Below are 26,358 nucleotides of genomic sequence, written 5' to 3' on the forward strand. Positions count from 1 at the left end.
ACTTCGCTTTTAAACTTCCTAATTCCAGAGATGTCTTTTCTGACAATTCCAGTGGCATCAGGCTACCGCTTGCATCTCTCCTTGCTTCTGGCATTGCCCCATTGTTTAGTCTTCAATCTGGATCCATCTCGCTCCTGACAGCTCTGGCTGGAGGTGGTTCTTCTGAAACAGCTGACAATAGAACCTGTCCTGTCTGACCAACATGACCAGGGTTTCTACTCCTGCTATTTCCTCATACCCAAGAAATCAGGGGGATTGAGACCCATCCTGGATTTACAGTCTGAACAAGAGCCTATTATTGGAGAACATAAGAAATTGCCATGCTGGGTCAGACCAAGAGTCCATCAAGCCCAGCATCCTGTTCCAACAGAGGCCAACCCAGACCACAAGAACCTGGCAAGTACCCAAACACCAAGAAGATCCCATGCTACTGATGCAATTAATAGCAGTGGCTATTCCCTAAGGGCCAGATTTTCAAAGGGTTGCGCGCGTAGGGCCTATAGCCCCGGGAAGCGTGTATGTCCCTGGGCTTGCAAAAAGGGGCAGGGTGTGGGCAGTCCGGGGTGGGGTCAGACTCTGGGCACTGCGGCCATATTAACCGCTGTGCCAGGGATCGCACGCTGGCAGTCGGCCAGTGCAAAAGGTAAAACACAATTGTTGAGGGGGGTTAGAATAGGGCTGGGGGGAAAAGGTTAGGGGAAGGGGTGGGAAGGTCAGGTTAGGGGGAAGGGAAGTTCCCTCTCAGGCTGCTTCGATTTCGGAACAGCCTGGGAGGGAATGGGGGAAGGCTGCGCGGCTCTGCGCACGCAAGGTGCACAATTCTGCACCCCCTTGTGCGCGCCGACCCCTGATTTTTATAACTTGCGCGCGCAAGTTATAAAATCAAGATTACATGTGCGCGTGCGGGTAGCGCACACAGATGTACACCGTGCGCGCATGTTATAAAATCTCCCCCTAAGTAAACTGATTAATAGCAGTTAATGGACTTCTCCTCCAAGAATGTATCTAAACTGTTTTTGAACCCAGCTACATTAACTGCATTAACCACATCCTCTGGCAACAAATTCCAGAGTTTAATTGTGCGCTGAGTGAAAGAATTTTCTCCGATTCATCTTAAATGTGCTACTTGCTAACTTCATGGAATGCCCCTAGTCCTTCTATTATCCGAAAGTGTAAATAACCGAGTCACATCTACTCGTTCAAGACCTCTCATGATCTTAAAGACCTCTCTCTCATACCCCCACTCAGCCGTCTCTTCTCCAAGCTGAACAGCCTTAACCTCTTCAGCCTTTCCTCATAGGGGAGCTGTTCCATCCCCTTTATCATTTTGGTTGCCCTTCTCTGTACATTCTCCATTGCAACTATATCTTTTTTGAGATGCAGTAACCAGAATTGTACACAGTATTCAAGGTGCAGTCTCACCATGGAGCGAATCAGAGGCGTTATGGCATTTTCTGTTTTATTAACCATTCCCTTCCTAATAATTCTTAACATTGTTTACTTTTTTTGACTGCTGCAGCACACTGGTCAATTTTCTCTGTGGAAAAGGGTAAACAGTGGAGTACCTCAGGGATCTGTATTTGGACCGGTGCTTTTCCACTGAGAAAATTGACCATTTAATCCTACTCTGTTTCCTGTCTTTTAACCAGTTTATAATCCACAAAAGGACATCACCTCCTATCCCATGACTTTTTAGTTTTCTTAGAAGCCTCTAATGAGGGACTTTGTCAAACGCCTTCTGATAACGGTTCACCTTTATCCACGTTTATTAACCCCTTCAAAAAAATGAAGCAGATTTGTTAGGCAAGACTTCCCTTGGGTAAATCCATGTTGATTGTGTTCCATTAATCCATGTCTTTCTATATACTCTATGATTTTGATATTTAGAATAATTTCCACTATTTTTCCCGGCACTGAAGTCAGGCTCACTGGTCTATAGTTTCCCGGATCACCCCTGGAGTCCTTTTTAAATATTGGGGTTACATTGGCCACCCTCCAGTCTTCAGGTACAATGGATGATTTTAATGATAGGTTACAAATTTTAATAGATCTTAAATTTCATTTTTGACTTCCTTCGGTACCCTAGGATGCATACCATCCGGTCCAGGTGATTTGCTACTCTTTAGTTTGTCAATCTGGCCTTTTACATCTTCCAGGTTTACAGTGATTTGATTCAGTTTGTCTGACTCATCACCCTTGAAAACCATCTCCAGGACTGGTATCTCCCCAAAATCCTCATTAGTAAACACAGAAGCAAAGAATTAATATAGGGGTAAATTTTAAAAAGCTATGCGCGGTCATCCATGTGAGCGTGCTACCTGGCGCGCACACATGGACGCCCGATTTTATAACATCAATATCAAAGTTTCCCTTTTGAAAGTTTAGTGTTAGAGCTGTAGATTTACTTATTGTTCCCCTTCCAGTTATTAGTTTAAATGTGATCATGTTATGATCACTATTGCCAAGTGGCCCCAACACAGTTACCTCTCACAAAATCCTGCATTCCACTAAGAATAAAATCTAAAATAGCACCCTCTCTTATTGGTTCCTGAACCAATTGCTCCGTAAAGCAGTCATTTATTACATCCAGGAACTTTGTCTCTAGCAAGTCCTGAAGTTACATTTACCCAGTCAATATTGGGTAATTGAAATCTCCCATTATTATTGTACTGCCAAATTGATTAGCTTCCATGATTTCTCTTAGCATTTCATCATCTGTTTGACCATTTTGTCCAGGTGGATGGTAGTATAATCCTATCACTATACTTTTACCCAACACATATGGGATTTCTACCCATATAGTTTCTACTGAGCATTTAGTCTTTGTATGATCTTTATCCTGTTGGATTCTATACCCTCCTGGACATAAAGTGCCACACCCCCTCCAACTTGATCCTCCCTATCACTGCAATATAATTTGTACCCTGATATAGCACTGTCCCATTGATTATCCTCCTTCCACCAAGTCTCTGTGATGCCAATTATGTCAATTTCATCATTTACTGCTATACACTCTAACTCTCCCATCTTACTTCTTAGACTTCTGGTATTGGCGTACAGACATTTCAAAGTGTGTTTTTTGTTTGTATTAATAACCTGCTTTTCAGTTGTGAGGGATAATTTGGAAATATTTGGCTTCAGTGATTTTTTACATATAGGCACATGAACTTTGTTTGCTTTTATTGGAACCTCTCTGTTGGGATGCCCTAACTCTTTTGTTTCATTAGCATCCTTCAAGGATCCATTTCTCCGAACCATGCACTGCTGAGTGACTGTCAGCTTTCCCCTTTGTTCTAGTTTAAAAGCTGCTGTATCTCTTTTTTGAAAGTTAGTGCCAGCAGCTTGGTTCCACTCTGGTTAAGGTGGAGCCTATGCTTTTGGAAAAGTCTCCCCCTTCCTCAAAAGTTTTCCCCAGTTCCTTATAAAACTGAATCCCTCTTCCATACACCATCGTCTCATCCACGCATTGAAACTCTGGAGCTCTGCCTGCCTCTGGGGACCTGCACGTGGAACAGGAAGCATTTCAGAGAATGCCAATCCAGAGGTTCTGGGTTTCAGCTTTCTACCTAAAATCCTAAATTTGGCTTCCTGAATCTCTCTCCCACATTTTCCTATGTCGTTGGTGCCTACATGTACCACGACAGCCTGCTCCTCCCCAGCACTGTCTATAATCCTATCTAGATGATACATGAGGTCTGCCACCTTCACACCAGGCAGGCAAGTTACTAGGCGGTTTTCACGTCCACCAGCTACCCTGCTATCTATATTTCTAATGATTGAATCACCAACTATGATGGCCGGCCTAACCCTTTCCTCCTGGGCAGTAGCCCTGGGAGTCTTGTCCTCAGTGCGAGAGGACAATACATCACCTGGAGAGCAGGTCCTTGCTACAGGATCACTTCGTGCTACACCAGGGTGACCTTTCTGATCCAAGGCAGCACTGCGGCTGCCAAACTGGATTTGGGACTTGGCTACTATGTCCCTGAAGGTCTCATCAGTGTACCTCTCTTTCTGCCTCAGCTCCTCTGTCTGCTACTCTAGCCTCCAGAGATCAGACTAGTTCCCTGAGAGCCAGGAGCTTTTTGCACTGAGTGCACACATACAATCTCTCACCGGTGGATAAAAAATCATACATGTGACACTCAGTGCAAAAGACTGGAAAGCCCCCCTCTTGCTGCTGGATTGTTGCCTTCATTTTAGTTTTATTGAGTTCCTAGTTAAGTTTAGGATACTAAGGGAGTTGGAATTAGAATACTTTAAATTTCTAGGTAAATTTACTAATTAATCAGCTAGTGTCCTGGAAGGGGATGATTAAACTTTCAGAACCCCATTTTAGTGGTTTTAACTACATCTTTATAGACTCTAGTTTAGTTATTTGTTACATTAAATGTGTAAGCATTTTAGCCATTTTCACTTTCTCTATATGGCTCTGGTTCTTGATTCTCTAATAAATGTCTTTGTGAAGCAGTGGAAACTATAGAAATGTTTCTTTAAACCAGTGGTTCCCAAACCTGTTCTGGAGAAATCCCAGCCAGTCAGGTTTTCAGGATATCTGCAACAAGTATGCATCAGGGAGATTTGCATGCACCACCTTCATTTAATGCAAATTTATCTCACACCTATTCATTGTGGATATCCTGAAAACTAGGACAAGTTTGGGAACCACTGCCCTAAACCAGTAGTGATGCCTAAAAGCATATAGAACAGGAGAGGCCAATTCCAGTCATCAAAAACCACAAAGAGGCCCGATTTTCAGGATAACCACAATAAATATGCATGAAAGAGATTTCCATGCACTGCCTCCATTATATGCAAATCTATCTCATGTATATTCTTTGTGGATGTCCTGAAAACGTTTTTTGTTTCTTGAGGACCGAGTTGGCCACTCCTGGGATAGAACTTGAAAATCTGTGTTCTTTTTGTTCTTCTTAATCATGTTCCTATAATGTGAAGAATTCTGCATTAACAATGCCTTAGGGGGCAATTTTCATACAATCGGCATAGCTGCAAACTCCAGGGTGAGCAATTTTCAAAGTGCCCAAATAGCTTTGAAAATTGTCCTCATAATGTTACAGGTATAAAGAAATGATGTATTCTCTGAAGAATGTCATGGCAGTTGTGGTGGAATCTCTGATCAGCAAGTTTGAAGAGGATCAGATGAAAAACAAGGAAGTGCAGAGGAAGAATCAACAGGAACAACATAGTGCTCATTTTACAGATAACTGTTCAGACAGTGATTCTTCATTCAACCAGGTATGACAGTTTTTTTCTTTTGAATCAGTAGGGTTAACTGTAAACAGTTGCACTTTCTGTTGTTGTTGGTTAGAATTATGCCCATGATGATCTTGTGTAATGGTTTTATTTCTAAGGAGTGTATTTTCAAACTATTTTATAGTACATGTAATTTGTTAGTGTTTTATTGTATTTGTTACAGAGTTATACATTTATGAATCAAGAGCAGTTACAACTGATTGCAGAAAAGCTTGATCCTAGCCAGCCAAAAGAGGTAAGACCATATGACCTGTTTTAATTTATAAATTTGACTTGGCTTTTAAATTGGGTAAGATCAATTATACATGGTGCTTGCAGAAATTAAGATAATTGAATTTGCCAGAGTTGCCATAATGCATATAGATAGGGATCTTCATTTTCAGATTTTATTATATTTTGCCTGAGAATTTCAATGTTATAACAAAAAAATGTCAGTGGAACAATGACTTTGATATAACACACAGGAGAAAAATCAGTGAAAAGTCATGTTTCCACTGATTTCTTTTTTGTTCAAACATTGAAATTCCCAGGCAAAATAAAATATAAACTGAAAACGAAAGTCCCTACCTATAGGGACTTCTAACTGCAAATAAATTTTGACCTAATAATATATATATATATATATATATATATATATATATATATATATATATATATATATATATATATATAAACTATAAAACATTCATTTTTATAGTTGCTGCAATATCCAGCCTCATCAAGTACAGTCTTCAATATGAAAATTGGCAACAATGGTGTGCTCAACTTTTCTCTTTTTGCTTTGTTCAACTTTCAAGATGTTGACCATTTCTTTAATATCTTTGCCTCAGACTGATTTTTGAATTTTTGTATCTCTTTTGCCTGCTATCATGCACTACGAGATTACCTAATTTGACACGAGAGCCTTTGAATACATGACCAGCAAATTTCTGCAAAAAGAGAACATTTTCCTGTTGACTCCACCACTATATTGCTTACAAAGATATTGAACAGAATCAAACTCAGGACTGATCTCTGAGGCATTCCCCTCATACCCCTTCTTTCTTCAGAGTGAACTCAATTTACCACCATCCTCTGTTTATTACTCAATAAGTTCGTAGTTCACCTAGACTGATTAATTTATTTGTGAGCCTCTTCTGCAGGTTAGCATCAAAAGTTTTGCTGATCTCCATCACATTCAGTTCATGTCCCTTAGCTAATTCCCTGATCAAAGATATTGGTCAGATTTGTTTAACACAACCTTCTTTTTTGATAGTACCATGTTGCTTTGTATCTTGCAACCCACTGGCTTCAAGATACTTCGCTCTCTAAGAAGAAAAGTATATTCACTATGTCATACAACGGGATCACATGACAATGTACAGGGCTGAGGAGAACAAAATTCCAGAGCTTTACTTTTTTCTACCACCCTAGTCAAATGTATTCCAGCAGCCTCTGCCAGCATTCACGCTTTTACTCCTGGTACTGGTGAGAGATTTTATTTTATCCTCCAGTAAAGTAGTACTGATATATGACTTGGGCTAGAGCCTCTTTGTTCACAGAAAGGATATCTCCTCAATGCCTGCAGCGAGGGGAGCAATAAAGAGCAGATATCAGCTTGGAAAATATTGGAAATGATATTCCTATGGCATGTAAGATAGGCCCAGTGGATCCTAAGATCCCTCTTATTCTATGCCACTCAGGCGAAGAGTCCAAGTTGGCCGACAGCTCAGGGATTCGCTGCTCTAGTGGCTGGTCTATTCATAACTGGCCAAGTGCGTCCCCTTCCAAATTGCTCCTCACCAAATTATCTTAATAATGGATGCCTTCATCCTGGGTAGGGAGTCCATGTAGTTTGCTTAGTTTGCTTGCTTAGTTTGCTTGCGAAAAATGATATAAATTTTTCTCACAGGACAAGCAGGATGGTAGTCCTCACAAATGGGTGACATCGAGGATGGAGCCCTGTACGGAAAACTTTCTGTCAAAGTTTCAACAAGCTTTGACTGACACTAGCACACTGGGTGCACTGAGCATGCCCAGCCTGCAATTATCCCTGTGAGCCACAGGTGTCTCCCTCAGTCTTCTTTTTTCCGCTCTGCAGTCAGCATAGTGGTTGGAGCTCTGTGAGGATTTTTTAACTAATTACCTCATGGAAACACTTAACTTTTCACTTCAAAAAACACTTTTCCCTGCACAGGTCTCCCTCCGCGTACGTTTTTACGACGCTCGGTGAGTACTAATTCTTATTTTTCGGTCGGTTTCTGTCACTATCTTAAGGCTGTTAACTGACTGAAGCCTTCCCTTCCCCCATTTTTCAGTTAGCTTTAAACAGCTTGCGAGTATCTCTGTGACACTCTGCTTGCTTATGCTAGTGGGGTAGGGATTTTTTCCTTAACTTTAGGACCTCTGTAGCTTCAAGTCCTTCGTTCCCTGGTACCCTCACGCAGTCGATACCCTATCGCTACACCGGGACCCTCCTAAACCGCCCTGGGCTTTTATATGTCATCAGCGCCCCTCCCCCCACGGTGCCCTGATGCCTTTATCCATGTTTTTTGCTTTTCAGTGCTACCAGGCTTTTTCCTCCTACGCACTGTTTTTTTTCCTTGGGCTTCCTCGGTGCCGTCCCTACCCGGATGCATGCCATTGACGCACACGCTGTTAGTCACTGCCATGCATACTCGGGTCGCCGCCACCGCTGCCCGAGACACTTTTTAACGATCCCAGGGTCACTTCATCGATGCCACCCCCCCCTTTTGGGGATGCCATCGATGCCCCATCCTCCCCACCGATGTCCAGCCCTTTTCCATCGGTGGGCATCGGTGCCACATCGATTCGTCGGTGGGCATCGATGCCGGATGGTCCCCATCGGTGGACATCGGTGCCGGATGGTCCCCATCGATGGACATCGGTGCCGGATGGCTTGTCCGTCGATGGCATTGGTGCCGGATGGCCGTCCGTCGATGGCATCGGTGCCAGGTCCTTTTGCATCGATGGACACCGATGCCCAGGTGTTTCATCCATGGGCATCTATGTTAGAATGCATCCATCGAGGGCAGTCGATGCCAGGCTGCTCCCATCGGTGAAATTCGATGCCCAGGTGGGTCCCATCGGTGGGTATCCATGCCGGCTCGATTCCGTGGATGGGCGTTGATGCCAATGCCAGCCTTATGGCTGGCATCTATGCCCATGCCGATTCCAGGACTGGCGTTGATGCCGGGATGGAATTCATCGACTGGGAGATCCATGCCATCGATTCCATACGTGTCCATATCGATGCCACCGACACACGTGTCTGGGGCACCGATGCCATGTACACTTGGAAATCTGAGTCTGTCCAAATCGATACTGTCAACGTCTGTGGCCCTATAGTTGATGCCCGTGGCCATGCCACAAACGGCATAAATGCCCGCCTCCATGCATCGATGCCCTCGACACCTCCGTTTTCCTTCGGTGTCCTTGACGCCCTATTGATTCGACTTCGACTCAGTCGATGCCGGTATCTTTTTCAATAACGGCAATGTTTTTCGATTATTCGATTCCACATCGTTTCAAAGATACCTATGCCACTGCTGTCAGTGCCCGTCACTGTCATCATTCTCCTGGCCAGTCATCGACGATTTTTCATACCCATTTTGATGATATCCTCGAAGCCCCTTAGGTTGCCTTCAATATCGTCAATACCGACATAGCACCGCCACATAATACCCTCGCCTCCTCACATTGCTCCACGCTTTGGGTTCTTTTTTAAGCCCCGTATTAGCTTAAGACACTCCATTGTGTCAGGAGCAGAGCAGGCGTGCTGACAGTTCGTCATCGATCGCCTTCCAGGACGACGAGGGCTTCCATCTCGGCGCTGGGGAAAGACCGGGCCGAGCACCGTGGCACCCATCATCGCCGACATCGTGATCGTCCGCCGCTGACGCCATCCAGCACATCGGTGCCATCCTTCTCCAGGCTGGACAACGCTCGGGCAGAGCGACATCACCACTGCCATCAGCACTGTTCCTACAGTTTTGGCAGTCCTTGGTGATCCAGAACTTCCGGATCCAGGTCCGACAGCTTCTGCATTGGCGTCACGACACATCGAGCCGCTGTGACGAGGGAAGGGAACATGAGTTCCGTTAGGGCTCCTCTGTTCCTGGCGTGCCCCACCGTCAAGTGGTGTGGGACTATGGCCATCTGTTACACTTAGCAGTCTAAACGCCACTCACGCCTGGCCTGTCTCCTCTGTACCTGTGCCACCATACCGGGTTTCAGAGCGAGATGGACGTTTACGTCCCCGGCCTTACCCTCGAGGACTCCGGAGACCGTCGGAGTCAACAATCTTCACCGGCTCGTCTTGCGGCGATCCACGTCGGATGGTAAGTACCCGCTTCGGCGGCATTCCCATAGAGTTGTGTTCTCCCATTCGGACCGTGGTTCGAAAAGTTCTGGGTCATGTGCCTTTTAGAACTGTATTAGTGTCACATATCGCTATGTTAGCTATGTTAGCCACAATATCAGGAGAACCCCTCTATCTTCTTGGGATTGCAGCAGGGCTTCTTCTCTTGTCAGTAACAAGTCCCTGTGCCGACCAATGCTCTGACTCTTGGTTCCCTCCCAACCAAGGTCCAGCTGCATTGGCTGATCTGCTAAACATGAGATTCAGCAACCATTGCCCCATGTACAAGTCCACCTTGAGGCCTGGCCACAGGTCTCAGTGTCTCCTTGTACAGCATACAGAAATGCGGGTACCACTTACCGCTCACACACCTGCAGGAGCCTACATGATATCCTCCATTGGGACACCTCCTGGTCTCCCATCTGGTCAGATATCAGAGCGGCCACCCCACCTTGTACCAAAGTCCCGGTACACTCCCCCAGGCGCTACGAAGTGCAGAGGGGAGAAGGGAGGGGGGTTGGGGAGTTTTAATTGCACTATTCTTTCTTTTAACAGAAAATAGTTACTCTCCGCACATCCTGGACCTAAGAAAATCCAACTTTCTTTAGACGTCACAGGTACAATGGTATCTTTGGTTACCATCACTCCATACTGCAGTAAGTACATTATTTTAATGTTTCTATGTGCTTTATGGTGAGTCAACATTACAACCCCAAGCTCTGCCGCTGGCACCAGCTTCGGTAAGTGAACTGTCTCTTGCATCACTGTTGGTGAATGCTGTTTTCTCTGCGGAGTGTAACATCATTCACTTTCCTTGCATAGACTACTGCTAACCACTTTCAGTACATGCAAGGAACTCTCACTTTTTTCAGGACTCACTATACATTTACTAACTGGGATTACTGTCACTGCCATAAATCCCTTCTGTAACACTTCTGGACACCACAGTCTTAAGACCCTCTTGTCCAGCATGCGCACAGACATTCTGATACATTGTTATATGTCCCTGCGCATATTTTCCATAACCTCAGCCTTTCAACTTTTCATGGTTGGGCTATGGGGTTTCTTCCCACTATGCATTTTTCTCATAATTCAAAACTGCTATGGGTTATATTCAGTGACATTCTATACTCAATGGACCTAAGTGGTTTCATTGCTTTCGTCCCTGATTCTTATCCCAGTTCGAACTAGGACCTAGTCTCCTTCGACTCATGCTCGCAATTCCTTAGGGTTATAAAGTTTCTCCTGAAAGCTGTCAACCCATTATGCATCTATTGCACTCCAGCATAGTTTCTCATAAACTTCCTGGACGTTGCACCCATGAGTTATGCCCTTATGCCTTCCAATACTGCTTTTGCAACAATTCTTTGTGCATACAGACAGACAGCATAGGGACAATGTGCTTTCCAACTCATAAGCACACATTACCTCTTAGCTGCTCTGCTAGACAGCTGCGCAGCTCTACCCTTGGCCCTTGTTCACTTCATGCGTCCTTGGGCCACATATCTAAGAGATTTAATGAACGCTCTATCAGACCTTCTCCACGTAGGTTCTAACCTCTCGAATGGTCTCAATTACATGTGTACAGGGCAAATCTTTTAACGCTGAGTTTAACTAAACTTTCCTCGGCGTCTGCACCATTCCATACGATGCACAGGTTCTGCTCCCTGCACATGTTTCCTATGCGTTCCCTTAGATGCCTTTTCTTCCATCAAAGGCCTCTTCAATATATCTCTTCTGCTGCCTCTCGTAGCCAGCATTCTTCTAATGTTGAACTGGGATGGGGTTCAGTATTCTTTTCCCCACTCCCTGACTGAGATCAGTATGCTTTCCCATACTTCTCAATCCATCATATCAGTAACCTTTTATTCTCTCACCAGTCAGTCCCAAATCATAGACTTACTGATGTTCTTAGGTTCTGGTAGCGTCACAAAACCTTCTAAACATAAATCTTGCCGTTTAATATGGCAGGCTTTACCTCCTGACGCTAAAAAAAAAAAAAAAAGAGGTATTACCCCTTTTACTTTTCCACCATTTTTTCTTACTCCCTCGGATTCTGTTCTCCAGACATCCTCCACATAGATACACCTTTCTCTTAGGAGGTGTATCGTTTTGGGAGTTGGGTTCCCGTTTTCGGTAATCCTCTCTGAGTCGGCTTACCATGGATTATCCACTGATCAAGCCGCCTCTATTTCTCTAATCACGGAATGAACATATATATTCTCCTTATAAGTCTCATACATTCTACGTTTGAGCCTTTCCATTCCTCTCTTCCACAGTTTGGCAAGGGAACTTCTTTCCCTCTTAATGTCATTCCTGCCAGCAGGGTCCGTGAGTTATGCACTCTTTCCATACTCACCTGACTCCGTTCCTCTGCCACTGAGTAGTTCTACGCATTCAACTTTCTATCCTTTTCAGGTAGATGTTGTATCTCCTTTCCTCAGGAAATACTCTATTAATTTTTCCTAACCTCTCTCTCTCGCCCTAGGGAGAGACTGGGTTTTTCCACATTCCTGGACAGTAATGCTGCGCTTACATTCTATCTACATTGCACTGCATTCCATGTGAATTCCACTTGACTCTTTCCTTCATGCAAGGGTCAAGCTGCTACTTCCAGTGGCCACACAGACCTAATCCTTCTGATTAAGTGGTCTATATTTCCTTTCCCACCAACAAGCAGACATTTCACTACAACACTGTGGGTATCCACATACTGTTGTGTCCGTCTTAGCCTTAACAGCTTCCCTTTGGTTACTGCTGCTTGTACTTTTTTATCAGGTTGCAGCCTGGAGTCCTCTCCATACCTTCGCAGCCTATTATTGCTTACATTTGACTAGCCGGCATGCTCCATGTTTGGCCAGTCCGCCTACTCTTACTTTTTTCAATTCACTACCCAACATCCTTCCACGAACCCATTATGGTGTTGCGGATGCCCTCCGTTCCCATTTCCACCTCAGTCGTTACGCCTTTGCGCATCTGCGGTGTATCTGGTGCATTCCCGGGCATCCTCAGCTCGGTACTCACCCATTTGTGAGGACTACTATCCTGCTTGTCCTGTGAGAAAGCAAATGTTGCTTACCTGATGTAACAGGTGTTCTCACAGGACAGCAGGATGTTAGTCCTCACGAAACCCGCCCGCCACCCCGCGGAGTTGGGTCTGTATACTTTTATTTTAGTTTCGCTTGCGCTTTTTAGCTATAAGACGAGACTGAGGGAGACACCTGTGGCTCACAGGGATAATTGCAGGCTGGGCATGCTCAGTGCACCCAGTGTGCTAGTGTCAGTCAAAGCTTGTTGAAACTTTGACAGAAAAGTTTTCCGTACAGGGCTCCATCCTCGATGTCACCCATTTGTGAGGACTAACATCCTGCTGTCCTGTGAGAACACCTGTTACATCAGGTAAGCAACATTTGCTATTTCAGCTTTGGGCAGTGCTGAATGGTCTTAAAGTTTTCAGATATCAGTTGTTGAACAAAATTGTCTGAGTTCAGCTAGACATTCATATAGTCATATTTTTACTGTCGACAAGCAGGCATGAATCTGCCATAATGCATGGGTCACATCATCAGATGGGGTCTCGTGGACCCAGCTCTTAGTGCTCGGTAAAAGTCTTAGGGGCGGATTTTAAGAGCCCTGCTCGCGTAAATCCGCCCGGATTTACGCGAGCAGGGCCCTGCGCGCCGGTAAGCCTATTTTACATAGGCCTACCGGCGCGCGCAGACCCCGGGACTCGCGTACGTCCCGGGGTTTTCGGAGGGGGGCGTGTCGGGGGCGTGTCGGGGGGCGGGCCCGGTCGTCGCGGCGTTTCGGGGGCGTGTCGGGAGCGTTTTGGGGGCGGGTACGGGGGTGTGGCTACGGCCCGGGGCGGTCCGGGGGCGTGGCCGCGCCCTCCGTACCCGCCCCCAGGTCGCGGCCCGGCGCGCAGGAGGCCCGCTGGCGCGCGGGGATTTACGTCTCCCTCCGGGAGGCGTAAATCCCCCGACAAAGGTAAGGGGGGGGTTTAGACAGGGCCGGGCGGGTGGGTTAGGTAGGGGAAGGGAGGGGAAGGTGAGGGGAGGGGAAAGGAAAGTTCCCTCCGAGGCCGCTCCGATTTCGGAGCGGCCTTGGAGGGAACGGGTTAGGCAGCGCGGCTCGGCGCGCGCCGGCTATACAAAATCAATAGCCTTGCGCGCGCCGATCCAGGGATTTTAGTGGATACGCGCGGCTCCGCGCGTATCCACTAAAATCCAGCGTACTTTTGCTTGAGTCTGATGCGCAAGCAAAAGTAGGCTGATCGCGCTTCTTTTAAAATCTACCCCTTATTGAGCATGCGCAGGAGTTACCATGCATGCTTTCTTGTGAGCACATTAGACTTTTTTGTTTAAGCTACCACATGGACATGTTTCCAGTCTTTCTGTAAGAATGTGTTGCCCTTTTTTCTTTGGTCTAGGTTTTTCAGAATCATTGTTATCTTTTTCTTCTTTCTGCTTCCTCTGTACCCCCTCAACAATATTTTTGAGTTCTAAAAAAAAGGAAATGGAAACATGCAAGACCAAGAAGTTTGTGATCAATAGGTTTAAAGCCTTTATTTCCTAGAGTGCAGCCAGATGGACTCAGGACCAATGGGTATTGTGCTCTTCTGCTAGCAAATGGGAGACTGAGTCAGATTTCAAAGCTGACGTCACTCTAGATATACCCCTGCAGTAACCTCAGCTCTTCAGTATCTCTCTGTCTCCTAGCAGATGCGGACACTATCCCACACACTAGAATAGTGTTAAGAATTACAGCAAAGAAGAAACAAATTTACCTTAAGGAAGATCGAACCCCGCTCTCCTGCGGTGGTACCTAAGGGTCCCTCCCCCAGTCGAGAATTCCTGAGGTTGATCTCTGATATCCCTCAGAGGTGTGCCTTGGTCCGGTAGCCGGTTCCATGGACTTAGACCCCCAGTGTGGCTGAAAGGCAGCAGGTGCAGAAACGAGCGCGGCGGTGAAGGTAATTCCCTCTCCCCCCACAGCTGGAGACCGTCCAGCACACGATCGGTAAGCGCCGAGACCAGGTAAGGAAAAAATCTTTAAATTCAGGTCTCCACAGCTCGGATTGCCGTACCAAATCAGTCTTGGCAAGGTTAGAAGGGAGCACCGATCGGGTTGAGCAGCCTTGTTTAGGCTAGGCTCTGATCCGGTGCAAGGGTCCACATACGTGGAGACTCTTGGGGGGGCGCCATCTTACGCGCATGTGTCGTCGGCGCCACATGAAAGCCGTGCAGCCTGAATTTGAGTCTTGCCTGTGTCAACATTGCGAAGAAGCCCAGGGGGAACCAAAGCCTGGTCCCTTACTGTCGGGAGATGGTACTGGAACTACTGAACATAGCTCCCTGGACCTTTGCATCTCCGAGATGGCTTCCCCACAGGAGGGTACCTCTGGGGCCCCTACTTCAACTCCCCCTGGGATTAACATGGGCCCAGGGACCTTCTCCTGGTTGGAATTTTTCCAAGGGCTGCAAGCCTTTGCAGATGACACAAAATTGTTCAGAGTAGTTAAATCACAAGCAGATTGTGATAAATTGCAGGAAGACCTTGTGAGACTGGAAAATTGGGCATCCAAATGGCAGATGAAATTTAATGTGGATAAGTGCAAGGTGATGCATATAGGGAAAAATAACCCATGCTATAATTACACTATGTTGGGTTCCATATTAGGTGCTACAACCCAAGAAAGAGATCTAGGTGTCATAGTGGATAACACATTGAAATCGTCGGTTCAGTGTGCTGCGGCAGTCAAAAAAAGCAAACAGAATGTTGGGAATTATTAGAAAAGGAATGATGAATAAAACGGAAAATGTCATAATGCCTCTGTATCGCTCCATGGTGAGACCGCACCTTGAATACTGTGTACAATTCTGGTCGCCGCATCTCAAAAAAGATATAATTGCGATGGAGAAGGTACAGAGAAAGGCTACCAAAATGATAAGGGGAATGGAACAACTCCCCTATGAGGAAAGACTAAAGAGGTTAGGACTTTTCAGCTTGGAGAAGAGACGACTGAGGGGGGGATATGATAGAGGTGTTTAAAATCATGAGAGGTCTAGAACGGGTAGATGTGAATCGGTTATTTACTCTTTCGGATAGTAGAAAGACTAGGGGACACTCCATGAAGTTAGCATGGGGCACATTTAAAAACTAATCGGAGAAAGTTCTTTTTTACTCAACGCACAATTAAACTCTGGAATTTGTTGCCAGAGAATGTGGTTCGTGCAGTTAGTATAGCTGTGTTTAAAAAAGGATTGGATAAGTTCTTGGAGGAGAAGTCCATTACCTGCTATTAAGTTCACTTAGAGAATAGCCACTGCCATTAGCAATGGTTACATGGAATAGACTTAGTTTTTGGGTACTTGCCAGGTTCTTATGGCCTGGATTGGCCACTGTTGGAAACAGGATGCTGGGCTTGATGGACCCTTGGTCTGACCCAGTATGGCATTTTCTTATGTTCTTATGTTCTTATGCATAGTCAGCCCCCAGCTGCGCCCCAGGCTCATCCTCTGCCGGAAGCACAAGATTCTCCCGGCCCTGCTCAGATGCCTCGTCTAACCAATAACTTCCCTAACAGGGACCCAGACACCTCAGATGATGAGTGACTCCCTGGAAGAAGGAGAAATCCCTCCAGGAATGGAACCATACTGAACCATGCTTTGCTTCTTCCACAAGGACGAATTACCAGCCCTTGTTTCCCAGACTCTGAAGACGCTGGGTATTCCTGGCACGGACCCTATGGCAGAACCAAAGAAGAACACCATCTTGGTGTCCCTTCATAAGGCCTCATGCTACTTTACAATGATGGAAACCATCCAGGAACTGATTGACCTGGAATGGGATGCCCTGGAGGCCAGCTTCAAAGAGGGTCGGGCCTTGGAAGCCCTATACCCTCTAGAACCAGTGACCAAGGAATGCCTGCGTTTCCCAAAAGTGGACGTTATGGTCTGTACCGTCTCAAAGCGAACAACTATTCCCGTTGAGGGAGGGGCTGCATTGAAGAACACTCAGGACAGACAATTGGAATCCATCCTTAAGCAGGTCTTCGACGCAACAGCAATGACAGTGCAGATTGCTTCCTGCTGCGCACTGCTTGCTCCTCTCAAGAGAGCAAATAACTCTGGAACGTATACTGGTGAGACGATGGAACCTGCAGCAGCCTTCCTCATGGACACAAGCTCAGTCCTGGTATGCACCTCAGCCAGGGGCGTTGCCTCGGTAGTAGCAGCCAGAAGACAACTCTGGCTACGGAATTGGTCTGCAGACGCGACATCTAAAGCGAAGCTCATAAGAATGCCTTTTAAAGGATCTCTCTTGTTCGGAAGTGAATTGGAGAAGTTAGCCAGCAAATGGGGCAAATCCCCAGTGCCTCGGCTACTGGAAGATAGGAGCAAAAGATCTTAGCATCTCTCCCCCAGAAGAACCAAGGGCAGAGGATTGCAGCGCTTTAGACCCTACAGGAACTCGCAGTTCCAGGCATCTCGTCCCTCCAGAAGGCCCCAGCCCTTTCGGAACAGACAGACCAAGAGAGGAGCAGGCCCGGGGCAGGCTCCAGCCATGCTCCACAATGAGAATGGGCCGACCCATTCACAGGAAGAGGATATATTTATTTATTTATGTATTTGTTTTTATATATCGACATCGGTTTACATGTAACTGAACAGAAATAAGACAATAGCTGCTTATTTTACATTGTAACTTATATAATAATTGAGAGATTAATTTACATAGTAACTTTGAAAAATAACATTTAACATGTGAATTGGAGAAGATAGAAAGAGAGATAAGGTGGCATTGAGGATTAACTATATAGAGTTACTTTATAAGGGGGTCAATTTGCCCTCTTCTACCAAAGATGGGTCGAGATAACGTCGGACAAATGGGTTCTAAACAGCATTCGAGAAGGTTACTTTCTACAGTTCCGCAGAATCCCTCGAGACAAATTTATGATGTCACCCTGCCATTCCCATTCCAAGAGACTGGCAGTAGAAACCACTCTAACAAGACTACTTAGTCTGAAGGCAATAACTCCGGTTCCCACGCCCCAATAAAATACGGGGCACTATTCCATCTATTTTATCATTTCCACGAAAGAAGGATCTTTCCGGCCCATCTTGAACCTCAAGAACATCAACTGTCATCTGCGGGTTCTACACTTCTGCATGGAAACTCTTCGCTCCGTAATATTGGAGTATAATCGGGAGAGTTCCTAACCTCCCTGGATCTTTCCAAAGCCTACCTTCACATCTCAGTCCATCAGGATCACCAGTGCTTTCTGTGCTTTGCGATATTGGGTCACTATTACCAGTTCAGAGCACTACCCTTCAGCCTAGCAACTGCCCCCAGAACCTTCACCAAAATCATGGTGGTCATGGCGGCAACACTGAGGAAGGAAGGAATCTTGGTACACCCTTACCTGGACGATTGGCTAATCAGGGCAAAGTCTTTGGAAGAGAGCCAGCAAGTGAACAGAGTCAAGAGCCTACTGCAGGAACTCAGGTCGTGAAAATGGGCAAGATCAGTCTGCAACCCTCTCAATCGCTAGAATGCCTGGGGGCACGTTTTGACACCAAACAGAACAAACAGCACGCACAATGATCTTAAAAAATAATCCCATAGCCTTCTGACATTCAATCTCCCTCCTATGACTAACTCTCCTTCTTTCAAGCTACAGATGTCCCCTTTATGATTTGAACACAGACATTTCAGTGTACCTATCCTATTGTATATCTTGTTTTGTTTATACTACTATTATATACCAGTTACTACAGTTTATTGTTAAAATTAAATTTTAAATGTAACAGGTTGTTATAAATGTAAACCGGAGTGAAGGCAACTCTGCTATACCTCGGTATATAAAAAATGCTAAATAAATAAATAAAAGTCTTCCTCCCTCCCCCGAGGAGAAGGAAACTGATGGAACAATTATGACGATTGATGACCAATGCCTGCCCCAAGGTATGGGACTATCTTCAAGTCCTCGGCCTCATGGCATCAAACCTGGAAGTTGTCCCTTGGGCAAGGGCCCATATGCGACCGCTGCAGCTCTCCTTATTGTCACGATGGAACCCACTGTCCCAGGACTACTCAATTCGCCTCCAAATACCAGCAGAGGTTTGTTCTCAGCTCCAGTTGTGGCTACAGGAAGATCACCTAAGCAGAGGAGTAAGCCTATCCCCACCGAACTGGATCTTGCTCACCAAGTAAGCGAGCCTGCGAGGGTGGGGAGCCCGCTGTCAGGAACTGACAGCCCAGGGACAATGGAACAAGGAAGAGGCGGAATGGAACATAAACCGTCTGGAAGCTTGAGCAGTCAGACTAGCGTGCCTGCAATTCAGCCACAGACTCCGAGACAAAGCAATTCGAGTAATGTCGGACAACGCGACAACGGTTGCTTACATCAACTGCCAGGGAGGAACCAAGAGCCAGCAGGTGTCTCTGGAGATAGACCCTCTCATGGCATGGGCGGAGAAAAATCTACAAGGGATCTCGACCTCCCGTATTGCAGGAAAAGACGACGTCTCAGCAGACTTCCTCAGCAGAGAGAGCCTGGACCCGGGGGAATGGATGCTGTCGACCACAGCCTTCCAACTGATAGTAAATCGCTGAGGTCTCCCAGCCATGGACCTACTGGCCACCCATCTCAGTGCCCAAGTCCCCAGGTTCTTCAGCCGCAGCCGAGAGCCGCAATCCCAAGGAGTCGACGCTCTCATCCAGATTTGGCCAGAGGAAGACTTACTGTACGCCTTCCCCCCATGGCCACTACTGGACAGAGTTATCCGCAAGATAGAACAGCACAGGGGACTAGTTCTACTAGTGGCCCAGGATTGGCCAATGCGACCGTAGTACGCAGACATGCAAAGACTCCTTGCGGGGAACCCTCTGTGCCTGCCTCCACACAGGGACCTTCTCTGGCAGGGCCCGATTCTCCGTGAAGATCTGGCATCTATTCTCTCTTATAGTCTGGCCCTTGAGAGGACTTGCCTGAAGAAACGTGGGTACTCAAAGGCCGTGATCGACACCTTGCTCCGAGCGCGCAAGTTCTCCACATCCCTGTCATACATACGGATATGGAGAGTATTCAAAGCCTGGTGTGAGGACTGCGGGATTGTCCCGCGGTCAGCCAAGATTTCCGTGATTCTGGAGTTCCTACAGGATGGTATGAAGAAAGGGTTGTCACTCAACTCCCTCAAGGTCCAAGTAGCTGCACTGACCTGCTTCAGACCAGAAGTGGACGGTATCCGGCTATCAACCCACCTGGACTTGACCCACTTCCTGGAAGGGGTTAAACAACTCTGACCACTCCTAAAGTGGCCGGTGCCTCTATGGAATCTCAATCTAGTATTGGACTTACTAGCTGGGGCTTCCTTCAGACCAATACGCGGTCTGTCACTACGCCTCTTATTTTATTTATTTATTTATTTGTTTATTTTATTTTATTTATTTAAAAGTTTATATAAACCGCAAATTGGGCAGATGGCTGACCGTCTAAGATGGCATTCCTGGTGGCAATATGTTCAGCTCATCGCATCTCCGAATTACAGGCTCTATCCTGTCGGAAACCGTTCCTCAGATTCACACCTGGAACCATACAACTGCGCATTGTCCCCTCCTTCCTTCCGAAAGTGGTTTCCGAGTTTCACTTGAACCAAACCATCTCACTACCAGCTCCGGATGAACATAAGGACTCTGAAGACTCACGCCTTCTTCGCCACCTGAATGTCGGCAGACTCCTGGTGCGATACCTGGAAAGATCGGAACCGGTGCGCAAAATGGATTGCTTATTCATTCTTCACAGTGGGAAGAAACAAGCAGAAGCGGCATCGCAGGTGACCATAGCCCGCTGGATCGAAGAAGTAATCAAGGCAGCTTAAATAGAGGCAGGAAAGCCCTTACCTCTACAAGTTTTTTAAGGCTCATTCTCACAGGACAAGCAGGATGGTAGTCCTCGCATATGGGTGACATCATCAGGATGGAGCCCAATCACGGAACACTTTTGTCAAAGTTTTGAGAACTTTGACTGGCACCTACTGGGCATGCCCAGCATAGCACCAACCCTGCAGCCAACAGGGGTCCCCCTTCAGTCTTCTTTTTTCCACGCAGCAGTAGCCACGCGGGTAAAGGAGCTCTTCAGAGATTTCTGACAGGAATCTTTCCTCACGGAACTTCTTCAAAAAATTCAAAGAAATTTTTCCCCACAGGGGTCCCCTTATCGATATCTTTGTTCCACGGTTGAACGGTAAGTTTTTTTACCTGCTTGCGGTCAATTCCCATCGACCGCACTGCGGCTAAATTTTGTCGAGGTCATGGCGTCGGGTTTCCATTGGTGCCCTGATTGCACTCGAACAATGTCCATCACTGGCCCTCACATGGTCTGTGTGATGTGTTTGGGGTCCGACCATGATGTCCTTACTTGCACCAAATGTGCCCACATGACACCAAAGGGTCGCAAGGCTTTGCTGGAGAAGATGGGACTTCTCTTTCGGCTAAAAACCCCAACGCCATCGATAGCTTCGTCGTCTAAACCAGTACCGTCTACCTCGCGCCAGCACCGGGAAACCGCTGCTGCCCGACCGGCTTCGACGACTCCGTGGGTGTCGACCTCCTCTGTTTCTCCTCAGGAGAATGACCGAGGCGAACATCGAGAAAAGCATCAACACCGCCACCGTAAAGCTCAGGCCACCGATACAGGCAAGCCTCGGCATCTATGTTGTCTGAGCCCTGACAAAGAAGTCCCGAACAGAAAAGGCCCCATCCTCTTCTGTCTCTGGGTCACCGAGGCGTTCCCCACCTAGACAGGTGCCGGGATCCACGATTCCGCCTTCACCGGTGGACCCTCTGGTTACGCCAGTGCTGCCTCCTACTCCAGAACTGGGTATCCATGCCCCAGGTTTCCTTGAGGAATTGGATCGGATGATCCAAGAGGCCATCGGAAAACCTCCATTGATGCTGGTGCCGGTTCCTGACCCGGCCACCGATCCAATACCCATGGCGCTTGCACTGCTATGGGTAAGAATAGACAAGTTAATCGGTGCCCTTCCACCGGTGCATCCGAGAGAACCGATGGCACCGATTCCTTCCTCACAGATACCCTTGTCATCGGAAGAAGAAGAAGAATCACTGATCTCCATTCCGCCCTCCAGAGTGCTACCATTGCATCCATCGATGTCACCAATTCCATCGGTGCCTGCCTCGATACCTTCGGTCCCACTTCCGAAGCCATCGATGCCTAGGCCTGGCCCTTCCAGAATAACATCGTTACTCCCTTCTGATGAACATATGGGAGCTGGTGATGAGCCATACAATCCCTGGACCAATGATTCGTCCCAGGATTCAGAAGATTCACAGTCCTCTCCTCCTGATGAAAGGAAGCGTTTATCAACTTTGTTAAAGAAATGTTTGAAACAGTTCCATTCCAGCTTCAGACTGAAGAGGACACTAGGCATCAGATGTTACAACTTCTCCAGTTTCTTGATGCTCCTAAGGAAATCATGTCTATCCCTATTCATGACATCCTTTTGGACCTTTTAAAGAGAAATTGTGGGAGCACCCTGGCTCTGTGGCACCTGTTTAACCGTAAGGCAGATGCCACCTATCTAGTTCAGCCAGCCCCTGGCTTCCAGAGAGCTCAACTAGATCATAATTCAGTAGTAGTGGAGTCAGCTCAGAAGAGGGCACGACACTCTAAACCCCACTCTTCCATTCCCCCAGGAAAGGAACAGAAACTTCTGGATGCATTTGGAAGACGAGTATTTCATGGGTCAATGCTCATCTCTCGCATTGTTTCCTATCAATTATACATGACCCAGTACAATAGGGCCCTGTTTACGAAGATTCAGGAATTTGCTGAAGCCTTACCTCTGCAATTCCAGGACCAGCTTCATGCTCTAGCTCAAAAGGGTCTAGATGCTGCGCAACATGAAGTACGTTCGGCATATGACATCTTCGACACTGCAAATGCGGGTAAGCCGCGGCCTATCCCTAGTTCAAGACACCCACAGTTTGTCCAGTGTCGGCGTTAATTGGTTGAGTGCACTGGTAGTCTCCAGTTTGGAAATTAGTTGAACCAGTTCAAATTTTATTCAAGTTTAATCAAGTTATTTAAGCAATGATACATCCACAGTGGCTTTTTGAAGAGTATACCGAAGAGCTGAGGTTACTGCAGGGGTATATCTAGAATGACGTCAGCTTTGAAATCTGACTCAGTCTCTCATCTGCTAGCAGAAGAGCACAATACCCATTGATCCTGAGTCCATCTGTCTACTAAGGAAAATGAAATTATCAGGTAAGTAATTTCTCCATTTGTGGAGGCTGGATGTCTATCACAGACACTCATTCTATCTGCTATTGCTACCTGGGCTTGAATGATGTGATATAAATTAATATTAATAGAACAAGCAATAAGTAATGAATGATGTGACGTACATCAATTGTTAATGGTGTTTCTGGTGGCTATTTGTTCAGTTGAGCACATTTCTGAGTTACAGACTTTTCCTTGTAAGGATCTGTATCTTCTTACTTTGGAAGTGGGAATATCCATTCGTATGGTTCCTTCTTTTTGCCAAACATAGTCTCACTGTTCCACTTGAATCAGTTTGTGGAGCTTCCATTGTTTAGAAAGCGTGACTCAGTGGGAGAGCTTGAATTTGCTTTCCTTGGATTCGAAGATGTCTTTGCTTTGGTATTTGAAAGAGACTAGCTCTTTTAGAACAGTGGTCCCCAACCTTTTTTGCACCAGGGACTGGCTTCAAGTAAGACCATTTTTCCATGGCCCAGCAGGGCAGGGGCGAGGCTTTGGTCATATGGGGTGGGGTTATGGAAGGGGTTGGATTTTAGTGCATACTCATCATTTAATAACAACATTTATAATGTGAATGTGACTCAACTCACCATAGGTTCTCACATGCATGACACACTGACCCATGATCGTCACGGGGCTAGATGTAAAAGTACAGTTTGCATCCACGGGAACCCCCCTGACCCACAATAATGGATGTAAAGCAGAATTATGACATTCCCCAATCAACTCACCCTACAAAAAAGATATTCTGGTTCTGGTGTCATCTCAGTAACAGCAACTCAAACTCCTTCTACTTCCAGGCTCAATAGCCTTACTTATGAAAAGACAGCAATTTACCACCAATGCATGTCCTCTTGAGAAAACACAACAAATAAGACTGATACAAACGCTTACATGCTAGTAAAATATCTCATCTCGGTAACAGACACAGAACCGACCTAACATACTCCCAGGATCTGTAGTAATGCACATAAACTAATCCGCACACAGTTATACCTGTATTATAGAATACATGCAAACAGGAGCAACCCTATCTATGAAAAGGCAACATTACAAATATTAAATCAGGTGCTAAAAACCAATACACCTCTTATTAGGAACTAGTAAGCAGCTATACATCCCCACACAGAAATAATTGTAAAACTATAGTAATAAGCAGAATAAATGTTTCAAAACAGCTATGAACAGAATAACATCCAACAATTAAAAACTCATAAAAACTATTAAACATTCTCCAAACACCAATAAAATATTTCAAAAAAGCAGACATCACATAATTAAAATGGCAGTCAATCAAGAAAAATAAAACTTAAAAAGCCACCTTTACTTACCCCCTCCAGCAGCTCTTCTACTCCCCTTCCATGCAGGCCATGGCACACACCAGAAGCAGCAGTAGAAGCTAAGCTCTATACTCATGGTCCTCTTCCTTAGTGCCCATGTCTCTCACACACACACCATACCAGTCATGCCCCCATGACCAGTTTCTGTCTCTCACACACCAATCATCTCCCAGTCTTTGACACACACACACACACACCAGTCACCTTCCTGAACAGTTTCTCTCATGCCATACACACACAGGCTTCCCACTCCCGTGTTCTACTTACATATATGGGGTTCTCACTCTCATAGTCTCTGTCTCTGAGACACACACACATCCACACCACACACACCCTACCTCTCTCACTCCCATGCTCACTCTCCACATGCACAGGCTTCTCATTCCCATAATCACATTCTTTCTCTCACATTCACACACACCAGTCTCTTTCTCTCACACACCCCGTCACCTTACCAACCAGTCTCTCTCTCTCTCTCATGCATGCACACATACACACAGGATTCTCACTCCCATGCTTTTTTTCAAACACCCCCCCCCCCCAATACCAGGCTTCTTACGCCCATGCTTTCTCACATACCCAGATTTCTCACTTCCATGCTTTTTCTCTCTCACACATACACATCAGTCATCTCCCTGAGCAATCACTTTCATTGTCTCTCACCTATACACACACACATCAGCTCTCTGACCAGTTTCACTCAATCACACATAGGCAGGCTGGCTGGCTGGCTGGCTGGCTGCTTCACTCTCTTTCTCTCCCTCACTTCCTACCCCTCTACCCACCCACCCCTGGAGTTAGATTTCTAATATAGACTGACTAAATTAGCATTAGCAACAAGATAAATTAGTAAATTGTTAACAGCTAAGAATTACCTATCCAAACCTTTACCAATATGAGAACTATCCAATGCAACTGTTGTGGAGCCTTTATTCTGAGGGAAAGCATCTGGAAACTTAGAGCTTGCCCAATCTGTGCACAACTCTCTTCTATGAAAAAGGAGCTGACTGAGGTTAAAGCTCAATTAGCTTTAATTACAAGAATTACACCCACATTGCATTACTCAGAAAATAATTCCCCAATACCAAAGAATAACCAGGAGTCAAGAAAAAAAAATACAGTAGGCTCAGGTAGGATAACACATGTGTCCCACGGTCACCCATTTGTGACAGATGGGCAGCCAACAAGTATACCTCCCACTCAAGCAGGTCATTAAGTAAATCATTAAAAACCAGGATTACAGTGGGCTCTGGTAGAATTGGACCAGTGACTAGGAGACACACACATTATCAAATGCAACAAGAACAAAAAGCCTTCCCTATATTAATAACTGAAGTTCTAGAGAAAAACATTGAAGTGTTACCAGAAAAGAGAGAAAACCAATACATGCAGAATTTCAAGATCCATAACCAAAAGAAAAAGCTAATTGAGATGGATAACTCTGGCATCAGTGGCACAAATGCAAAAGGAAAGAGTGAAGTGAATAACAAATCTCAACTAAAGTCTCATAAGGAGTCCAGGAAAAGCAATAACCTTAAAGAGAGTACCTGGAAAGCTATGACCACAAATGCTCATAGTTTGGGGAATAAAGTACCAGATCTGCAGGCCCTAATGACAGAGGCAGAATTGGACATTGTTGCTATCACCGAGACATGGTTCACATAATCTCATGATTGGGATACAGCAATACCAGGCTATAACTTGTTAAGGAAGGACAGAGTGGATAGAAAAGGGGGAGGTGTGGCTCTTTATGTCAAAAATAATATCTAAGCATCTGAGCTGCAAGGAAGATGGGGCAATGAAGAAGCACTATGGGTCGACCTAAAAAAAGATGATGGAGCATCCATTTATATTGGAGTGGTTTAAAGGCCCCCGAACCAAAAGGAAGAGCTGGACAAAGACCTGGTTGAAGACATCCATAAGATAGGTAAGAAGGGAGAAGTGGTGATCGTTGGTGACTTTAATATGCCAGATGTAGACTGGAAAATCCCATCTGCAGAATCTAAAAATAGTAGAGAGATAGTGGATGCCATGCAAGTAACTTTGTTCAAACAAAATGGTATTGGAACCCACGAGAG

At 45.9% G+C, this 26,358-nt stretch overlaps 1 protein-coding gene across 3 annotated transcripts in view; it reads left to right on the forward strand.

Moving 5' to 3' along the window:
• TBC1D32 (TBC1 domain family member 32) overlaps positions 1-26,358 on the forward strand; it is a 661,976-nt gene that overhangs the window by 76,190 nt on the left and 559,428 nt on the right. For all 3 annotated transcript variants that reach the window (XM_029596414.1, XM_029596412.1, XM_029596413.1), the window contains 2 exons: positions 5,076-5,253; positions 5,435-5,506. In XM_029596414.1, the coding sequence (XP_029452274.1) occupies positions 5,076-5,253; positions 5,435-5,506 (250 nt within the window). The remainder of the gene's footprint in view (positions 1-5,075; positions 5,254-5,434; positions 5,507-26,358) is intronic.

The sequence above is a fragment of the Rhinatrema bivittatum genome, chromosome 3 (assembly GCF_901001135.1).
Source record: "Rhinatrema bivittatum chromosome 3, aRhiBiv1.1, whole genome shotgun sequence".
NCBI lineage: Eukaryota > Metazoa > Chordata > Amphibia > Gymnophiona > Rhinatrematidae > Rhinatrema > Rhinatrema bivittatum.